At 44.6% G+C, this 21649-nt stretch overlaps 1 protein-coding gene across 5 annotated transcripts in view; it reads right to left on the reverse strand.

Moving 5' to 3' along the window:
• Positions 1-289: 289 nt before the first annotated feature.
• Positions 290-21649, reverse strand: part of LOC122778602 — a 33586-nt gene continuing 12226 nt past the window's right edge. For 4 of the 5 annotated variants that reach the window (XM_044040652.1, XM_044040650.1, XM_044040649.1 and 1 more), the window contains 3 exons: positions 16073-16178; positions 15590-15662; positions 12796-14828 (listed from right to left, as the gene is read on the reverse strand). In XM_044040652.1, coding sequence (XP_043896587.1) covers positions 14546-14828; positions 15590-15662; positions 16073-16178 — 462 coding nt within the window. In that variant the 3' untranslated portion in view covers positions 12796-14545. Of the gene's footprint in view, positions 1136-2332; positions 2388-12795; positions 14829-15589; positions 15663-16072; positions 16179-21649 lie in introns of those variants that run through there. The other variant, XM_044040651.1, reaches the window with a different exon arrangement.

A 21649-nucleotide genomic window follows, 5' to 3' on the forward strand; every position in this document is an offset into this window, starting at 1 on the left:
AGCGTATGGTAGATAGAAATCATGGGATGCAAAGATAAGTGGTTTGTCTCTGATCAAAACTTCAGAGAGTGACTGATATAGGAAACACACACCGCCCTTAAAAATAACTACAATGCTATTTGTGATGCCATTGTGGTTACAGAGGGACACGCTGTATGCCACAACTTAATCGCATGCACACCGAGTCTGACTCACTCACATGTCACGAAAATAAAGGTTTAAGAACTATCTGCTGAGTCACGTGTGCGATGACTGTCCAAAAACCATCACGACTTAAATTTGTGGGGCTCATGCTCATGCTGTGTCACGTAAAGCCCCTGAGATTGTGTTTGAGGTTGAAGGTTTTGAGTCGATTAAAGCACACGGTGTCAATATGAACACATGTGTCTTTCTAGGAACTCACGTTTCCAACAAAAGGCTGCAGAGAGGCCCAAGTGTTGAGTGGTCGGGCTTACACCCCGGACAGGTATGCACAGTGCAATTACCAGACGAGCCGAGAGCAAGCGGTAATCAGTAGGTGCTGTACCATTAAATGTGGGGACGGTGATGCAAACGGCTTAAAATACAGAGAACCCGTGTCAGGTGTAGAGATTTACTTCAAAATGAAATGTCCCTGCCTTAGAGCTGCGTAGGGTGTTCTCTGAGACGAGGACAGTCTCGCAGCATGACGGGCCGCAGAGGGTGTGGGAGAATGTGTGTAGGTGTGCTTAGGGTTTAAAAATAGGGCATGCCTGAGAGACAAGTGAGAAACTGAACGCATGAATGTGTTTACGTTTGTGTCGAGGGACGGCCGAGCGTGTGAACGTGGCTCAACCTCGCGTCTGCGTCTGACACGAGGCATGAGAGTCGCTGACGACTCCATCATTAGAGACGTATGGAGACGGGGGTGTTAACAAGAAGATGGCAAGAATGTGCGCTTGTGCGTGTGTTTAAGGGGACGGGTTAAAGAGTGTTGGATGGAAATACGAGGAAATAAAGTTTGCCTGAAAAAACATACTGTATGCCTTGTTGTTGGTGTGTGTGTGTGTGTGTGTTTGTGTGTGTGTATGCATGCGTGTGTGTTCAGCCATGACTGCAGGGTGAGGTGGAGGCTGATGCTTTGGCAGCAGGTCTGGCACGTCTTTCAGGCCCAAACCTGCAGATGAGAGAGAGGGAGAGGAGGGAGGGGGACGCAAATAGTGTGTGAGAGTCTGCCTGCCTTCATGCGATATGCTTCACTTGTACCTCGCCATCACTAAAGGCTCCTGGCACTGACAAGCCAAATAAAGGTCTAGTTCACCTTAATACTGGGCCCAATTTTGTAAAGTGGGACAGTTATTAATGCACTGAAAGGAAGGCGACCAAACAAATACATCACATCTTTATGTAAATTTTTTTACATCCATATACACCAAATGGAAGTGACTTTCAGTGCATCTCCATGTGCATCTACACGACTAATTTGTTTCCCGCGTCTCTTTGTTTCCATTTAGATACATCTACACACACACACACACATCTTACTCATGAGCATGCGGAGCACCTTTTTGCTTTGCTTTTCCATTTCAGCCAGGCGCATCACTGCTGATGAACCCATTGCTTTTCAGCAGTCACGCGTTTTAGGAATGCAAACACACACATAGGGTGTTGTTTTTGGTTTGTCTTTAATGTTTGAGATTTAGTTTCCGGCTGCTACATTAAACTACAACATATGTGATCATATATATATATATAGCTGTCGGACACGTCACCAGCTGCGGACGTCAGTCATCGCGGCGGTTTAGAAACAGTGTCGTTCCAGATTATAGGTTGCATTTCCAAATTGAGTCAAACTTGGGTTGCGGATATCGCCAAGATAAAAGGATTTCCTGAATAATATCCAGATAATACCTACACCTACACAGGGGCACTTCTTAAGAGAATGTGAGTTCCCTAAGGCAGTAAATCACTCTACATTGTGACCCCGGCACATAAATGACATTGGAGAGTGTATCAACTCTATAACCTCAAAGGAAATCTCTATTCAGTGGCCATAAAAGAACGCCTTAGTCCTCTATCGCTGTGGGGCCGGTTATAGAAAGAGAGAATGGATTAAGAGAGAAAACAGAGTGGAGTGTACAGGTGAAGTCCTATGGCTATGGAGGTTTGCTCAGCTGTGCGGTATTCTTTTCTGCGCCCCACCCAGTAACCAAAGGCCTGGATATCTTTCCATTTCACTCTTTTCCACCCTCCCTCCCTCCCTCTCTCCATCTCTCTCTCTTTCATATTTGCACAGGTGAGAGGACAGCAGTCCTAATATGTGTGGGTGGGACACTTGAAAGTCAGGTTTGCCTGGCTGGTGGAAGGAGTTCACCTGTGGACTGTGGATGGATGGAGATCTGACGGCGGGGGCCCAGTCAGGCTTTTGTCTGCAGAGACAGACAGAAAACACACAAACATGCAAAAACATCTGTCAATGACTGATTCACTTAAGAAAAAAAGAGAGAGAAAAAGATCATTATTCACAGTGATGAGTGGAGGACTAGGATTAGGGAAAACAGCTTTAAAATAATTTAAGAAGCAAACGGTGCTACATGAATACAGCAAACATGTCGGACACAGGGAGAGTTGAGAATGACAAACACACACACACAGAGATGGAGAGCCTGGTGGAGCAGTGCATATGGGTGTGGAGGTTTTGCTCTGAGGGCCAAAAGTTCAGAGCGGGGCAGAGCAAGCTGGTAACCCTAGCCACCATGTGCCAGAGTCTCACGTGTTTCCCTCATTGTCTTATCAGGCTGTAGCTCAGGTTTCTGGAGCACAGAGAGCTTCCTGAGTGCTGAGGTCCGAGCACCACTCACACCCACCCACCCACTCACTCACTCACCCACCCAGCGACTCGCCTACCTGCCTTCCCCTCGAACCCCTCGCCCCACCCTGCAAAGGTAAACACACACACATTAAGCAAACACATACATAATACATCAACACATACACATGTGTGTGTAAGGCAAACACGAGAGCACGCTCGAGTCTGAGAAAGTCTCCCCTCGCTGTGCGACAACAACATCGCGCGGGGCAATGTACAGCTGCTGCAAAAACAAAATAAAGCCTTTCTTATTGCTGAGAATTAACATGAGCCTGTCAACACCTTAGAAAGAAATGCATACAGCCCATGTATTATAATGGTAACTGGAGGAACGAGTCGTAAATCACAATTACTATTACGCCCAGGAGTCTTACTCATTCACATGAGGCAAGATTATAACATGTGAGGATATAAGATGTGATTCCACCCTTCCTCTCTGAACATGCAGCGGATCATAGGTTGGTCATGCAGTTCCTCACGGAGAGAGTTATTCGAGTTAACGTTGAATAAGTTCAGAGAAGTGAGGTTTAAGTCTTCAAAATCTTTCCTTGCTACCAGAATGGGACAAATTTAACAAAAGTGGCACAAATTTTCTTTCGTTCTACCTTAAAAAAAAACCCCAACATTTATTTCACCTGCTTTGTATTCTTGAACCCGGACAAGAACCAGATTCAAACAGAATACTTCACAAATCCTGTTTTATACGACATCAGTTCTTTATTATATTATTGAAGCCAACAAACTTGGTGACCTCTCTTCCGTGTTATTCCTTCTTCCTCTCATTTTGCGATTATGATTGTTACTCAATAAACTTCTTCTCAGAATACCGACGAACACAAAGCACTTGCCTAAAAAGTGTTTTAGCTTTGTCCTTCATCAGTTACACAAGCCACAATACACAGGTGAGACAATAAAGTTTTTGTTATTATAGCAAGTGCTGCTCTTTTGACTGGTTTATTGCTTTGCCTTCTTCTCACTTCCTGCATCATCTGCCAAAGAATCTCTGACTACACTTTACAACTTCCAAAAGGTTGCTGGGTTTTTTTTTCTTCCCCTGTCTCTCCGTCTGGTTCACACGACTATGTCTTCATCTGAAAAACGATGTTTTTGCATTAAAATGTCACGAGTCGTGATTTCGTCTCCATGTCATCTGCATCCATGCAAACACGCCCACAAAGCAGATTCTCTCCCACACAGTTGTTACACACTTAAAACAGCAGCTACGACTGGGATTCATGGACATGTGTGGATCCTGCAAAAAAAAGAAAGAATGAACGAAAAAAAGTCAGAGGAAGAAGAAAATAAAAACAGCACCATGGAGCCCAGTGACAATATTACAAAGGTCACTATTTTGGAACTTATATTTTGATTCCTCTATCAATTGAACTGAACGGTGAGATAAAAATAAAAATATTGGGTGGTGTTCGTCATTCTAGAAATGAAGGTTCACAACAAACATTCATGGCATTACTTGGCACTGCAAGCGCAAGCATTTCCCTGGAATTGCCACAAGACCAAAAATGAAAGTGTTCACCGCGGTTATGAATTCCTACCAATGACATGCATTTGACACGGGTGTAGATGCTGATTAAACCCATTTCAATTTGGGTTTAAACTGGTTTTTGTCAGGTGGAAATTGGATATATGTTACAGAAAGAGGTACTACAGAGAAACAACAATGGTAAAAGGTACATTCAGAGAAAGGGGAAATGAAAGCATGTTTTAACAGAGCTTTTTATTAACAGCTAATAGTCATGGCTGGTATCAACCAAAAGTGAAAGTTTGTAACTGCTGGAGGATGGGAAGCACAATTTTTCAAAAATACTAGCGCTATTCTAGTAATACAAAGCTAAATGCAAAACGGTGAAGTATTCCTTTAACCCTTAGCCTAACTTAAACCCAATTTGACCCCTAACCCTAAAACCAAGTCTTAACCCTCAAAAGGTCCGTCTAAGGGGTGGCAGTCCATGAGCACCAGCCCAAAATGTCCTCACTTAACAAAATGTCCTCACTCCTTATATGGTTTTTAAGTTTTTTGGTCCTCACAAAGATACAAGAACACACACACACACACACACACACTCGGAGCCTGGAATCACTGTGATGGCATCAGGGCTCCATGAGGTCAACACAATTACCTTCTCCATGACAACCTAACTCAATCTTCTATAAGTTGGAATGTGTGTGTGAGAGAGAGAGAGAATAAGAGAGAGACTATATCTCTAGATAGACTAAAATCATACTGCAGCTTATTAAACTACTGTACAGTATTTATCGCAACAATAAAAACATAATTCTAAGATCATGACCGTGACCATAAAAGACATCTCTGCTTTCCAACTGCACACAGTATCACAGTGTGTCTGACATTCCCCTAACGATTACATACAGTAGATACTATAGATAAGCAAGTTTCTCTCCACGGGAGGTAATGGGCCCGGCCTTCTCAGCCATTAGTCACTCCCTGGTTTTTGTTAAATAGGTGCTCAGGCTAATGATCCCCCACCAGGAGAGCAAGAGACCCCGGGAGTTACACAAGACTGGAGGAGGAGGTGCAAATCTCTGCCACTACATGTAGTCTCACCTGATCTGCTCATGAATATAGCAAGTGTCATCATAAATGTAGGTGAGAAAAATGATCGCACTGGAAAACAAACACACGAGTCACGCACGTCACCAAAGTGAAATGAGATATCTCGATGGGGGGGGGAGAGAATATTGAAAACTTAACTGAAAACACTCAGAAACAACTTAGAATGATTGTTTGAGTTTGAAGGGAATACACTGACAGAGTTTAGGACTTCTGGAAAGTAGCTTTTTATGCTGAATAAAATTGCAGTCATGAACAAATGTACTACATTGTGACCATCAGCAAAATAGATGTAAATTCATTAAGTAAACTGTGTCAGAGAGCGGTTTTCTCTATTAAATCAATTGCATTTGCAATTGGTGTTCATATGGATGAATTAAAGTGCGACACTTAAAGTGTAGAGCTGAAACGATTAATTGATGACTAATCGATCACTATCGATGCATCGGTTTGAAGCTTTTTTCATGATTAAAACATGATTAAAGCTTCTTAAATGTTCTTAATTTCTTTGCTCTGGATAACAAAGAAATCATTTAAGGTTTTCTGATATTTTATGGACCAAACGATTAATCGAGAAAATAATCGATGAGTTGCAGCTCTGGTACAGTGCGAAAGAAAGAGTGACGTCTCGTGGTGAGACTTCACTCCTCCCTTTTTCCAAGCACACCAGAGAACTACGGTGTCCTTCACATAACAGAAAGGATGTTATTCTCCATTGCAGCAGTACACAAGGTACACAAAAGGCTTTTCTCCAAAGCTACAAAACCAAAGTATTTCTATTTGTGAGTATACACTTCTACAAACATGCTAAAGGGGGCGGAGTATTCAATATCTACCCAATCAACCCTCCACGATACAATACTTCTGACACAGTATGGACAAGGTTGAAGTTCTTGAAGCTCTGCAACGGGAATGGATTCGTTCTCATCACCGGAGTCGAGTTTTCCTCTGCATTTCGGAAGACCTGTGGAGCCGCGGGCCGCTGTGTGTAGAGGTGTGAATGCTAACATACGGCTCAATCCGTGTGCCACAGAGAAAAAACAATCCATGCTAATCCGCCGCCACAGACAGGCGTCCAGTTAGGACCAATCAGGAGGGGAATCATATGAAGTGGAGAGGAAGCTCAGATCAGGGCCCTTGATTGCAGCAGGGTGATTTACAGCCAGAGAACAATGATGGCTGCCTGGGTCAGCACTGATGGAGAGGCTCCCACTGCACCAGCGAAGACACCACCTCACCTGACAGTCTGCTTATACAGGCGTGACCACATGTGCGGGCACGCACACACACACACACACAGTCACCAAAACACTCTCCGTGTCTGCGTTAGTCGCGATGGCGCTGGGGTTCAACTCTGCCAGATTTACTCCATGACCTAAACGTGCCCCGGAGGCTTGCATTTGACCTGCCGCATTTCACTAACAACACACAAACCAAAACAACTCAGCAAGCTACTTCCTATGAACTCAGCACAGATAAAACGGATAACTACCTTTGCCCTGCAGTGGCGTATGTTAATACGCCGGGAAAGGCTGAGGTTTGCATGAAAGAAAGAGATGTGTGTGTGTGGGGGGGGGTTCAGATGCTAAGTGTGCATATGGGAGGGGGAGGCAGGGAGGGGGGGGTCACCATCAAGAGTTTTTTTTTGGAGCATTTCCCTTTGATCTTCCCCGTCATTTTGGGGGAAATAGGAAGGACCACTCGGGATGAACGTTCGCTTCAAAGCGACCCTGTGGCTTCACAGGCACTTTCAGGATCCACTCTTTGGTCATCCTTAATTACGATAAAAGACGACAATTATGACCATTCAGATACATGAGAGCAAGAAATTAAAAAAATAAATAAATAACCCCAGCAGAATCATTGAAATGAAACTGAAGGTAAAAAACATAAAATCTGAAGATCCTAATGAGAAGATCGTCCGCTTTGAACCCTCCGAGATCAACTAGGATCCAATGTTTGCCAGAGTTCATAACCATCATAACCAAAAGGTGCTCAGGATGTAAATGGCACGAGTGGCAGCCTGTTACAGCAGCTCTAGTCCACTTTTACTGTCTTTCTCACGTTTACTTTTTCTGAATTGTCTCAGACACTAAAGGATTCTCTTAACTTATCTCTCTTAAGGTGCAACGCGCAAATTCCGCTGATTCTGTTGTTGTTGACGATGTCATTATTCTGCCTCTGTTTGGTCGTCACGAATAAAAAAATGAGGTGCATCTGAAAACAGGATCTGTCAAGAAATACTATCAGACCCAGCACATGGGTGAGTGTTGTCAAGAAGCATTTATCCTGTCAAACTGCTGAACTACTGAGATTGTTGAGCAGCAAAGTTATTTTTTTGGGATCACTTTGTGTCGTGACTCATCTCACTTTGGTATCTCAGTGTTGCTATTGCGTCTGTCTGTCTGTCTGTCCGTCTGTCTTGACATAAAATGAATCACTTCCTGTGTGCAGCACACAGACATTTGCCATGCTACAGTTTTATTGTCTCGCTCGGTCACTGGTTCTTCGTGCACAAGACGCCGTCGTACTCCAAACTATGGGAATTCGGGAGAATGAAACGTCATGGAAGTGTAGAGGACCTGCAGCTGTGAGGTCCCTGTTTGACAGTGGATCTGCCGCTGCTTGCATCTGCTGCAGATAAACTGGTATCAAGAAAGAGTTAATTCTGGGTTTGACTTGTGTGTTTTAAATTGGCCGCACTGTTGCCCCAGGTCCTGTGTGTTGGAGTTGAGAGGCTGCCTATGACGTGCGATACTACACAGACAGAGACTCAGCTTCCAGAGTAGGCAGGTGAGTACATGCACATGTGCCCCCCCCACACACAGACTTAACACAAAAACACAGATTCAGAGTCACGGGTCACAAACTCCTTCACGTAACTGTCCAAGTTGGAAACTGAGTAGAAGCAAAGTTAGAATCACAATTCACTTTTTTGAAATGTTTTTTAATTTCTTTTCTTTTCTTTCTTTCTTTGTTAGTTGCTAGTGCAAAATTCCCCGTGTGTTTTGTAAATATCTGACGGTGATAAATGGAGCTTATAGGACATCCCTGCCTGATGACAGAGGTTGGAAACCATGACGACTGTTGGCAAATACATCCTGTTAAAGACCTTGAGGGCATGACTCATAACACCAAACCCAACACCTAATAGTCTGAAGGTTCACTTGCTGTTGGTTCTCCTCTTTCACACCACTGGGAACCGACAGACCTGCAGACCAGCAGCCTGTGTACTGTACACCCCTCCGCCAGGGCCAGGGCAGGGAGGCCTGGTGAGGGTGAGAAGGCAGTGGGGGAGGTAAGATGGGATTTTTAGGGTGCCTACAGTTTTTGGGGCTGAGTGGGTCTATTTAGCCCCCAGCAGATTGCTCCCCTCTCCCCCCTCCCCTCCTCCTCCTCCTCCACCCCTCTCCTCCCCCTGGCTTTGTGTGCCCTGAGCCTACTCCTCCCCCTTTTGTCACCCGGGCATTCCGCTTTGGTTAGCACACACAATGGGCGCTCAGTGCTCACCCTCCTGACACTGCATTCTGCCTGTGCACCAGGGAGTGGGCACGGGAGGGGGAGGGAAAAGGGGTCCAGGGGGAAGGGTTAAAGAATGACAGCAACTCACCCCATGTGACCAAAATGCCATCAAGTATCAACTCACCCCCCGCCCCCCTTCCCCTTTTTCACAGAGCATCGTCTAACCTCACCCATCCATACAGACGGGCAGTAAAACGAGTGCCAGTGGCCCTCGTTGGCACGGTGAAAACAAAACCTCGACTTCGCGAGGCAAACAAACGAACAGGTGTCTCTTATGGCTGACTGGCGATGTGCAGGCCTGCCCTCGTCCAGCTTATTTCTCTGTGCCCAGACTATGTGTGTGTGTGTGTGTGTGTGTGTGTGTGTGTGTGTGTGTTCCCTCGCTCCTTCTGCTGCTGTACAAACATCAACACGGAGACACACTGAAGTGCAACAAGGGCAGTTCTTTAACTCCGACAGATGCAAATCTTTCATGGTTGGAACTCAACAAATCCACAGTGCATATACAGTATCTCCGTCTCTCCAACTATCTCAGGTGCAAAAAAAAAAAAAAAGTTAGGATTAGAGTTGCAGAGCTGATAATTATTCACATGGAATTTAATTCCCACTTTAGAATAGCAACCAGTGGAGTGCAAGAGGGTGACTGTGTGTGTGTGTGTGTGTGTGCAGCAGCATGGGGGTGGTGGGTGGTTGGGGGGGTGTTTCGTTTGAGTTTCAAAGCCCCTGCTTGTTCGCCCATATTTCACACCACGGTGACATCTTAAAGCCTAGACAGGCCTGGTTGCTTTGCCCTCTCTTTCACTTTCTGAGAAAAAAGGGGAATTGGGATTTAAGGGAGGGGTGAAGTGAAATATATGCAAATGGTCCCCCAGAGGGGATACGAATTTTATGGGTTCAGAATTTAGTTCAGCCAACCTGAATAATCAAATGTGGGAAAAAAAAATCATTCCACTGCCACAACTCCATACCTCCCGCTTAACCCCACCTCAGGCCTCATCTCTGTTCCCTCCTGCCAGGTCTTCACATGAGAGGACCTTAGTACATCCAAACTCTTATTAGGATCTCCTTACGGGGCAGGGGGAGAGAAGAGAAACGAGGGGAGAGGAGAAGGAGGAGGAGGAGGAGGAGGGGTTTGAGGAAACGAGGAGAGGGGCTAGTGTACCTGATCAGGCAGAACTGCCAGCTCCTGATTACGACACCATTTTCTCAGCAGGCTTCCCAGCCTCATCCTGCTTCTGTGAATATGGAGCGCAGGGCCAGCCAATCCCCACAGCGCTCGCTCTCATCTAATGGCAGAATTAAGACCGTTTAGAGTGATTTCCTCTGCCTTCATGGCCGCACTTTCAAAGAACTGAATCTTTTTTCCCTTTGCACCGATTTGCAATGTGGGGGGTCTGGCATGCGACGGGTGAGAGAGAAAAGTTCTCCATGGCTGAACATAACATTACAACAGGTGGGGAAGTGAATGGTGAATGGAGGCTGCAGAACAACGTAGTTTTTTTTTTTTCTTTTACTTAAGCTACGTAAACATTCTTGTTACACTGAGCCACTTCCAGTTTGGTCAAACGTTTTCATTTTTGTAGCCCAATTACCTTCAGGTGGGATTTTGATGACAAAAAATCAGCTTTCCAGCAGAGACAGTCCAGCAAGTGCATATATGCCCGTCGCCATGGCAATTAAGAACATTTAGGACGGCTAACTTTGGACACATAGATCGGGTAATAAAACAGAAAATGATGTTACAGAACCTAAACTACCTAAATTCTTTTTTAATTTGTTTTCAAATGACATAGTTTAAAAGACAAGCCTGTGTGAATTCATTTATTATTATTTGTGAATTTTTTGTGATTTTTGACTGTTTAAAATTCACTCGCCGATCAGATAAACTGGAGGAATAGTTGTCCCTCAATAAAAAATAAAACCAACTTCTTACACTTAAAAAGACTTCACCTATTAAAAAGTCGAGATACTGGGGCTGCATAATCTTCATAAAACAGTGCAGATGCACTACACAAGGCTTGTGACGGGAAGTAAAGCTTTACGAATGAAAGCTGATCACGTCTCAGATCAGATTAAGACTGATTCACAACGACACAAACCCAAACAGGGTGAAAATCTGCACACAAATCTGCTTAAACTCACTCCTTCGACGTCAAACTACATCACATCAAGGCCATCCTGGAGGAATATGGCATAGCACCATATCAACCACCGTTTGAACCTGTTGCTTTTGTGTTTCCCATGCTGTCTAATGATTCCCCCCCCGCCCCCCCTTTTTTCCTCCAACCTCCAGTGGACAAATCCTTCAGCTTTATTGCCCAGATTCAAGGGCTGCAGGTGCACAGGCCACAAAGGGGAGAGAATGGTGGCGGGAGGGGGTTGAGTGTGGGGTAAAGTAGGGGATGGGAAAGAGAATGGTGAGTCAGGAGATAAGAGAGGAAGACACCGAACCACCCCCACCCACCCCACCCTGGTTTAACCTCAACATCCACCCGTACCCTCACCCCTGCCTCTACCCCAGCCCAACTCTCTGTCCCTAACCTTCCCTGTTTTGCTCCACAACTCTGCCACACGTGAAAGGAGTTCTAACTGCGAGTGGTGCCGCCTGGCGCTACCAGGCCTTTGCTGGGTGTGCATGGCAGGGGACAAGGGGCTGCCGTGGCAGAGTGGCCATGTGGCGGGGTCGGCCCTTTTCTTCTGAACCAGTAGAGGAGCAGTAATGACTATGAGCTACAGCTGTGCCCACTGAGGCTTGCCCTACCTTACCCTCAGTGGCCCCTTCAACCTCATCTCACCATGTCGCCCTCCGCTTCTGGCCTCTGCTGCTGTATGTGGAAGCTGCAAATGAATGCTTTCAACTCCACCACCGTGTTCTAAAGAAGGAAAAAAACCCGGGCTGTGATGATGACGAAGACTACAATAATGCATCAAAAACAATTTCTGGAAATCTAATTTCAAAAGGATCAGAAACAATATCTTCTATGTTGAACTGTACTTTAACTGATGATTGTCGGTTCATTTGACGCACGTCTTTTTCATGATTCAACATTGAACTAACTGTACAAATAATATACCAACAAAACCCCAGGACGCTCTGTTTACAGTGACATAAAAACAAACATGGATCGGCCGTTTTTCAATACAAAAACAATTATTCAATTGTTGCCACTTACTTACTTCCTGTCAACTGAATCAGCTGTAAATGGGCTGAGGAAATTAAACACTGATAATTTTAAGCTCAGAGAGCCGAGAGTTCAGTGACACACGAAATGAGGCATTTACCCTCCAGATCCAGACTTGACACATTATTACATTTGATTGAGCAAACGCTTTTATCCAAAGCCACTTACAAGGGAATTGAGTACAACCTGCCAGGGGTGGAGTTGAACTTGTGACAATGATGTCTCTGCACACAGGGTATGTAACAGATGTTTGTTTATTTTTAAAAGTTACACTACTACCGCTTTTTTTGTGTTTTCCTTTCCTGTTGTCGCCCTGATGAGAATATCCTCCGTCCAACAATCGGTGTCGAGCTCCACCCTTTTGGTGCCACTTCAGCTAAAATATGGGACGTGTGAACAGACTATTTTTGAACCCGTCACATCTTTTGTGAATAGAAACGCAGGTAATTGCATGACGTACAAAATGAACTGAAATAAACCAAGATTTTTTCTGTACATTTATATTGTTTGGTTTGGTGCGGCATCTAAGATAAGCGCAACAAAAACTCTATAAAATAGATGAAAATTTTGTGTTTTAACCCTGATAGAATGTCCACCAAAACTTCATTGAACTAAATGAAGTAAGTATATAAAGTTTATTTCTATAGCACATTTAAAAACAACATCCGCTGACCAAAGTGCTGTACAGACAAATCCAAATAAAAACAACAGTTAAAATAGAAATAAGATCAAATAAAACCAAGGCAGAAGAGAAACATCTTTACACTCCAGCTAGATGTCGGGAGCTTTTAAAAAAAAGCTCCCGACATCTAGCTGGAGTGTACGGTGGCCTGGAATTCTTACGGAAACGGAACGTATATATAATCGAGAACACATTTGCAAAACAAATTTAACGGATGGCTGTTCCACTGTAAACAAATGAACCAGTTACCAGCTGACCAGACGCACCACAGCCAATCAGCCAATGTAGCGCTGCTTCCTTTCAACCTGGCTTTCAAAGTAAGAGCCCCCGACTTGTTGTTAAGTTTTTACTACTTCTTATATTAAACTGTTGCTGTAACGTTCACTGTATTGGTTAATTCTATAAAATAAAATAAAATAAATAAAGGTTTTAATCTCATTCCACAAGCCTCGTCCTGGCAGTTTTTATGTTAAACAGTATGTGAAATATTATGTGTCTTACTGTGAAAAACAAACTGAATTGACTGCTCACTTTATCATTTTCTGTAAGGACTGTGGCTTTTGTAAAATGTAAATTTGTCTCAAGCTTTGTAAACACATTTAACATTTTTGTAATAATGGTTTGCACTTCCAGGCCACCGTAGGACTGTGAGGTATGGGTGTTTCATTCCTTGCAATACAGTGACGGAGAGACGAATGATCCAGGCCAACATACAGGGAATTACAGAGGTCACAAAGGCCGTTAATTACCCCCTCAAATTCTTGTAATAGGGACATAGGCCAATTGAAGAAAGGGTGAAATGTTTTTGGTTGTATCCATCTGCTCTTTTGTCAGTTGTATAACTCAAAAAGAAAATCATGCAAATCCTCATAGAGGGTTGATGCATGACCAAAGGAAACACCCATGGAATATTAGTGCTGATTGCATCAATGGGCTGGACGCGGCACTTATTTTATTGCTTGATTTAACATTACAAAACCAAATCCACGGTGACGTTGACAAGTGGGGAATGAAAATAAGAAACATCCTCGTGTCTGATGATGCTGTACGATGGGAGGGTTGGGCCTGTGAGTGCGTCAGGTAAAGGGAAGACCTGAACAGGACACACCATGTGAGTCATGAACAAGACAAGAATTTGGTGTGATGCCAATAAGAAAACATCTAAATGACATGCCAAATCATTCCATGGGTCACTTCTAAGTGTTGACTGTGCCTACTAGCAACCACCTGTTGACAGATAGTCATTTGAGGTAACTAGTAAACACACAGTACTGTATACAAGCATGCACTCCCAGCTCTAGCTCGTCGTATCCCACACATACATATATAAACACACCATCCCTCCTATGTTACTGGAGCTGCTGCGATGAGAACACACCCACGGGGACAGGAATAACAGGCCACTCCAGAGCATGAGGACATCCGAGACTCAGTGGCACCACACAAGCATGACAGCTCTTTAACTTGTCCTTATCTCCATCCTTAATCCTCAGACACTTTAACCATCAGCTACTGTTTACACCCACCACAAGTCAAGAGTAGACGCAGAAAATGGACTTTCTTCATTCTCAATGGGTGAAGTCCACTAGAAAGCCACCGAGGGAAGGCCCTCTAGTGTGGAGCGAGCCTCATCTTCAATGGGGATCGAAAATTTACATGACAACTTAAGAAAAATGCTTTTTTATTACTCATTCATCCCGTAAATCACTTGGCTCCCCCGCTCCTTTCCTCTGCCTCAGCTATTAAATCACCATCTTGACCCTGCGACCTGGGGCCGCAACCATAAAGAGCCCCCTGTGGGTCAGAGGCCTGATTGTAACATTTGAATATGAAATGGACTTGGTTGGGCCTGGAAACAGCCCCATGCACCAAGACACAGGCTGACCCCCAGGAGAGCAGCCTGCCCCAGCAGCTCCGGCCCTGAAGGCTCCATCCTTCCTTCCCTCACCCAGGATTTCCTTGGACTTGAGAGGGAGTGGGTGAGAGAGAGAGAGAGAGGGCTGAAGTCGCAGGTGGGGGTTGAAGCTGGGTTGGGGTTGAGCGAGAGTGAGGGAGTGGAGAAAGAGAGAGGGCAGACATTTGAATAAGACAAGAAGCGATTGGTGTTTGCATGACAAAGGAGCCTGCCATCTCCCCTGATTGGTGTCACAGTGCAGCACTAAAGCCATGCAGGCCCCCCGGGGTGGGGTGATGTGTGGAGCACAGGCATGTTTATGCATCCAAGGTGTGATATTAGGGAGGGATAGTGGAGGGGGCCTGTCGTCGAGTCGTGGGTTAAGAAGTTTGTGCGCATATATTTGCGGTAGGCAGCCGCTTACTTGCAATTCTGACTCCGCATTTACAATTTGAAGTGAAATCCAAGCCCAAAATTCTTTTTCTCTTTGAAAACTGCACGTGCAACTTTGAGAAAGTTTTTTTTTGTTTCATTTTCATTTTTGAAGAAAAGTTAAGGGACTCATCCAGGCTTTCTTTCTATACGGCCTGACACAGATGTATTCAGGTGTTTAGACAGAGAGAGAAAACGTGGACGCACACACACAACAGTGACAATCTGCTGTTATAATAAGAAAAAAAAATGTATACATCATGACTGGTTTAAGTCATTTATCGCCATGTGTACTAATAATGATAGTAAAAAAACAGCCCAAACTATGGCTTCATGTGGATTTGGTGATATATAGTCGCTTCTTTCTTTGTGCCATAAGATAATCCAGGGCCAATGTCGACATTTTAATCAATAAATGAAGACGCGTAAAGTAAAACAGTCCCTCGCCAGTTTCACTCACCGGGTGTCACTACTTGTGGTCTCCTCGTGGTGGCGCTGCTCATATGAATGAGGGAAACTTGGGTGGAAGTTACCTGATGGTTGGAGAAAGCTACGTTAAGACATGCCTCATCCACACTCAAAGCATGACCTTTATACACTTTGTTCTCTGTGTTGTAAACAAATGGAGAAATCCTGCACGTTTACAGGAATACTTCACGTTAGCTTTGTCCTCAGTTTCCCTTGAGAAATATCTTCATTTTTAGACCCACTCGTATGGGGACGGGACCTCGTTCCCAGAACGTAAACAATGTCCGCCATCTTTGCTAACAGTGACACTAACCAAGTGACCTTGCTAAAAATCTTTTTATTTATTCATTATTATTAACAAAAATCCCTTTTTATCATGCATTTTTCAGCTTATTTCTGAAAGTATAAACTAGCATGCAAGTGTTGCCTGCGCTCTTGAATCACTCATTATGCAGAAGGGTGTGAAGACCCTCACCCTCACTGTCCCCCGCTGGGCTGTCAGTGGAGGTGTCGGCTGCTGCAGGTGGACTTCTGGCACCGCCGATTCCTGACCATCCATCTTCCTCCTGCTGCTCCTTCTTCTAAAAAGTAAAGGAACAGTTAAGAGAGGATCGTATGAGTCGGGGCGGCAAATCCAGTGGCTATGAAGGGGGATTTCACAGCTCAATAAGTTTGCTTACAATCCCCCATTATTACACATCTCTTGGGAGTAGGTGTGCACGTACACATTGATGTTATTTTCACCGAGAGATGTCGCAGATAAGCTGTGGAGTTTCCTCCACTCTGGGGGAAAAAAGTACGGACGGGAGGTCAAGAAAGAGAGGAGGAAGGAGGCGCGAGTGAGAGTTTTAGCGAGGTCACGCGCTCGCAGATACACACACACGCACGCACACAAAGCCTCCACAGGCTCATATGTGCAGTGCTGCTGGCCCTCGGGGACGCACCTCCAAGAGAGATGGTCTGACTAACTCTCCATGGCAACTAATCAATAAGTGACATAGTCAGTCAGGACTGACCCGTAGCTGAGTGTCTTCCACCTCCCCCCATGTTCCCAGGGTTACACTCCTATAAACCACACACACACACACACACACACACACTAAAAAGGCTAAGTGGGCCCAAAATGACTAAATCTTTGCTCTTACTTTTGTTGATGTTGACAATGTACCTTTTTATTTTTCCAGCATGTGCACATGTTGTGTTTTTTTTTGTGCATGGTGGAGTGTGTGTTTATGGGTTGCCGTACACACACACACACACACACACACACACACACACAGGTACAGGTTAGTGAATGGACACGGCTCCTGACAACAGCGGTGCGATCGGACGTCTTCGGACGGCGCCATTGTGTGTCTGTCAATCTGTGTTCCTTCTCACTGTCCTCAACAAACACTAATCAATATCTGTGGCCTAGATGAGAGGCCTAATCTTACCCCCTCTCCCCCCTTCCCCCTTTGTCAACCCCTTAACTCCTTACCCCCTCCGACACTGCATTGTCTCACAGCAGTCCTATACTCCCTTCACTGTCCCTAGGCAGCGCATGTACATTGACACACATACACTTGGCCCCATTTTTCAGCGGCTTCCAAGAAGGGTCAGAAGTGGGGTCAGAACTCAGGTTTGGCAAATTAGAAGCAATGCTACATGCTCCAGTGTTCATACACAAAGTGATATGTGCTACAGAAAGGGACCATCTGCAGCAGACACTTTTTCACACACTAGAAAGCCTCGCTCGGTGTCTACTTAAAGCATATTAGGACGAGCCCTTTGTATATAATTGCCTTTACAGGTTATTCAGGAAGAGGTCCTTAAATCCAGTCTCGGTCTCAGCCGTGTGCTCGCGAATGTGCACGTGCGGTTTTACACTTCTCCTGCAAACCACAATTACAAGCGAAAACAAGTTTGAGTAAACATCAGAAGCATTTAGCCGAACAAAAAGTCAAAGACTCGATCGTATGAAAAAGCCGCGCGGCGGAAAAACAGAAACCTCCCATTTCAGCTGTTCGTGTGATTCGTATTTGTTTTGTTTGGGACAAAAGAGGCGGTAATCCTGTCTCATATTTGACAAGTCTCATATTCACACACACCTGCTGGGACAAAGTAAACACACCTTCAGAGTCAGACACCTTAATGGATGACCCTCACATTAAAACCTAAGTCAGGATAAACCCTGAAGCAGGCATGTTGACATGATATGGTAAAGAGACGTGCCCATTCTGGATATGAGTGATGAGAAGAAGCCACATCACAGCGAACGCATGCGCAGCCTGTACACAGATCGCACAAAAACAACCCCGGTGATGATGCACTTTCTCTTTACTTTCTCCTTAGCTGCAATTATTATTCGATACAGATTGTTAGAGTCGACTTCCTGATATTAGAAAGATTTGCCTTGTTCTCAAGCTCCGTCACACTCGGCAACACAGGTGTCAGGTGTTCCTCTTATCCCTCAACAGAGATCAGGTCAGAGCCAAGAATATGACTAACACAGGCCCGGGAAAACAATTCACACAATATATTATAAATATTATTTCCTGACCTTTAATTACTTCATATACCCCTTACCCCAGCAGCAGCGCGGGCGCCTGAAAGTCTCTATGGCCTTAATTCACACTAATTTACCTTCCACTGACATATACACACGTAAGTTGCTGTTGGGCGGATGCAGTTTCTCGAGTGGCGGCGCGCTCGCTTTTGAAGCCTTTCCCACTCAGCATTCCTTGTGGTTGTGTAACGCACGGCGATCCAACCTCAGCTACCATTAATGAGACATTTGCATCATGGAACAAGTCTGTCGGTGCTCAGGCAGGGAGCAGAAAATTGGGGGGTTTAAACTTAAAAGGGGAGAGGTATTAAAAAAGTGGCCAAAGATGATTCTTCTAGTGCTGTCAGCGGATGAGTGGGTGAAGTGTGAGGGGGGTTGACGGGATGGTGCAGTGGAGAGGGATGGCTCTCAGTGGGTCAGCCCAAAAGCCCTGACCCCAGGAGGATTTGATGCCATTTTCCCACGCAGGGAGTCGACCTGAGAGAGCTCGTTAACAACATCTGCCCCAGTTCAGGGAGATTAACCCCCACCCCCAACCCCCGCACCTCTACACACCGCTCTGCTGTCAATCTGAGTACCTCACACGAGTCCTTCCACTTTGGACATGCTTACTCAAGCTGGACAGGCCACTCCAGGTCCCTCCAGGCTCAACTCGCGGGAGATCACTGGAGATCCCAGACTCTTGTGCATCAACTGTGTCACAGGTGCAGTCCCTAACTGCACTCCTGCAAACAGAAATATGTTGTGTGAGTGATGTCTGGTCCGCCGTGCACCGCACCGCACGGGAGGCTCCAGATTTGAGTTTGAGATTACACGAACAGTTGAGAGTTTGAAAGGTGTGTTCACGCTGCAAGTTGCCCAGCCAGTCGAGCAGGCGAGTTAGTGATGTCATCAACGTCAATCTGTCAGCCAGATTTGTGTAATGAGTTTTCCACTCAACATCACACTGACGTCAAAAGAGACACTCAAAACATACTCCTGCTGCCTTTTACCACCTCGTTCACATATACTCCCAAAAACATGCAACTGGCGAGGCATGTTCTGACATAATATGAGAGAGAGAGAGAGAGAGAGAGAGAGAAAAACAGGATTGACTGAAACATGGCCTATGGCACTGCTGCTGTTAAGCCGGGGCTTTGCATGTGCTGCACACGTACATAGGTGTGCGCACAGATGCACAGTGGCACAATCCAGTGGGAATCCGCTGAATCCATGTTCCTACAAGGCTATAATTAGGTTAGTTTTTTGGAGAGGGGGTTAAACAAACAGGGGCTGTGAGGTCATAGGCAGATGGAAGTGGGATATGCCTGCACTTGCTGAGTGGGCACAGAGCTCCACATGACAGGAGAGAGAGGCCCTCCGGGCGTTCAGCAGGGGGAGAGCGAAAGGGGGGGAGGCAGGGGGTGAGGATGGTGAGGAGCCAAACTCGGATGGCCTCACTGCCAAATCATTCGAACACAATCAATAGCTGTGCATGGTCCAGCAATGCACACACACACACACACACCTTCCCACAAACACACATTTCCTCCTAAATCATCAGTAGGTATGACATCTCTGTGCCAGATTCCCACCGATCGCAGGGAACACAGCTTCAACTCCAACAGCAGGCGTAAGAAATACTTCACTGCGCCGACATGTTGGAACTTTTGCGTCGGGCTGTTTTGCAGAAAAATCTCGACGTTTTTTTGATTGAGCGCTAACCCGCGACTCCAAGCTAATGGGAAGTGGAAGAAATAACTCACGGCGCCGACATGTTGGGTCTTTTGCATCCTTTGTTAAGTCGAGAAATCTCGACGTGTCTTTTTTTAATTGAAAGTTATAAACACACACACAACTTTGCACGTATTTGCCAAAGGAGGTGAGTGCAGGTGAAAGCCGTCGTGCGGTGACATCATTTTATGAGTGTGAAAAATGACTTGGGGGGGGGGAGAAAGAAAGAAGGAAAACAGGAGCCCAGTCCTGTCCACGGCTAACTCCACGGACACTGAAGAACAGGAAGAGAAAAGCTGCTTAATTACAAAAAAATGAGTTGGAGAGTGTGATTAGGTGACGGGTGGCTGCTGGCACGCTAGAGTGACTTAAGACCCTGTCAGTGAATGCAGGGAGGTCTAGATAATCTTTGCCTCCACAAAGGTGCGTGGGGCTAATCCCGGCCACTGTGCTGAGCTGTGGATCAAGTCCTAAAGGGAGTGTGGGAAGGCCAGCAGGATCGCCACTGCCTCAGCCCGATTGGTGGCTGGGGCTTATTTGTCCCAAGGTGCACTGCAACAGCAGGCCAGCTCATTCTTCCTCCACACACCTTTACATTATCAGAGTGTCAGCGACAACGGGGCGCTGTGCCGAAACACCAGTTTAAGTTTATGAACGTCAGAGCTGTTTGATGAAAAGCAGATTTGATTACAGCTTCTCGAGTTTTCGCTCGTTTTTCACCTCAACCAGCTGTGATGTGGACGGATCATGTAACAGCACAATTAATGTCGAAAGATCCAAAAAGAACTGATAAGACACGTTCTTAATCTGTGGAAATCAGAAATGAAAAGACTGGGAAAAAGGAAAACTACTAACCTTTTTAGTTAGATTCTTTAAAGTAATTTATTAGCCTTTTCTTTAAAAAATGCCTAAGGTTAAATTTGATACTATATTACACACATCAGCAGTGATATACAGGGAAAATATACAAAACTTTTGAAAGCAGTTTCACACGGCGTCGCTCGTGTTTTATGGGACACATTCATGACTTTAATAAAAAAAACAAATGGGTGATTTAAATGGATTTTTTTCAACGTGGGTGGATGTTTGCGCTTTAGATTTTATAATTACATTTTTTTAAAAGGCGTACACGATCAAATAATGTGAGATTAAAAAAAAGCCCTTGGAGACAAATCTTCCTATAGTTTGATTCTCCTACAAACGGCTGCAGTAAATCAGTGAGTGAACTGCAGTGAAACATAGAAAAAAAAAAACTTAAATAGGGCAAAAACATGCAACTTCTCACAAATAATCACTGTCATTAAGGTTTTTCATGAAATGAAATGAAGTGAATTTAAATTTTCTGGAAAAGTCAAGTTCAAAATGAGTGAGTCTGTAAAAAATAAACAAAACTTCAAAGAACCTAAGATTGCTATATATTCTCAATTTAAATGTTAACATTTTTACATAATTTCACATATGCAATTTTAGTCTAGATAAATAAAATCATGTTTTTCTTCCACAAATAAAATAAAGGTCATAAAGAAATGTAAAAAGTCAAATAATTCCCACAACAGGAGCAAATATCACTGAATGTGTTTGTGTAATATTATATATTTGTTTATCTACTTTAAAAAAAAAATCATTGTGTAAACAAGAGGCTGTCACTCAGTGTTTTTTGTAATACCCTCACACATGATCTATGGAAAAATAATCACACATAAGAGTGTGTTCCTTTGGGAGATTATCTGTACTCTGGGGATTTAATGAACAAATTCATATTTCCAGATCAAACACAGGAGACTTGAGTCA

This window comes from Solea senegalensis, linkage group LG12, assembly GCF_019176455.1.
Source record: "Solea senegalensis isolate Sse05_10M linkage group LG12, IFAPA_SoseM_1, whole genome shotgun sequence".
Lineage (NCBI taxonomy): Eukaryota > Metazoa > Chordata > Actinopteri > Pleuronectiformes > Soleidae > Solea > Solea senegalensis.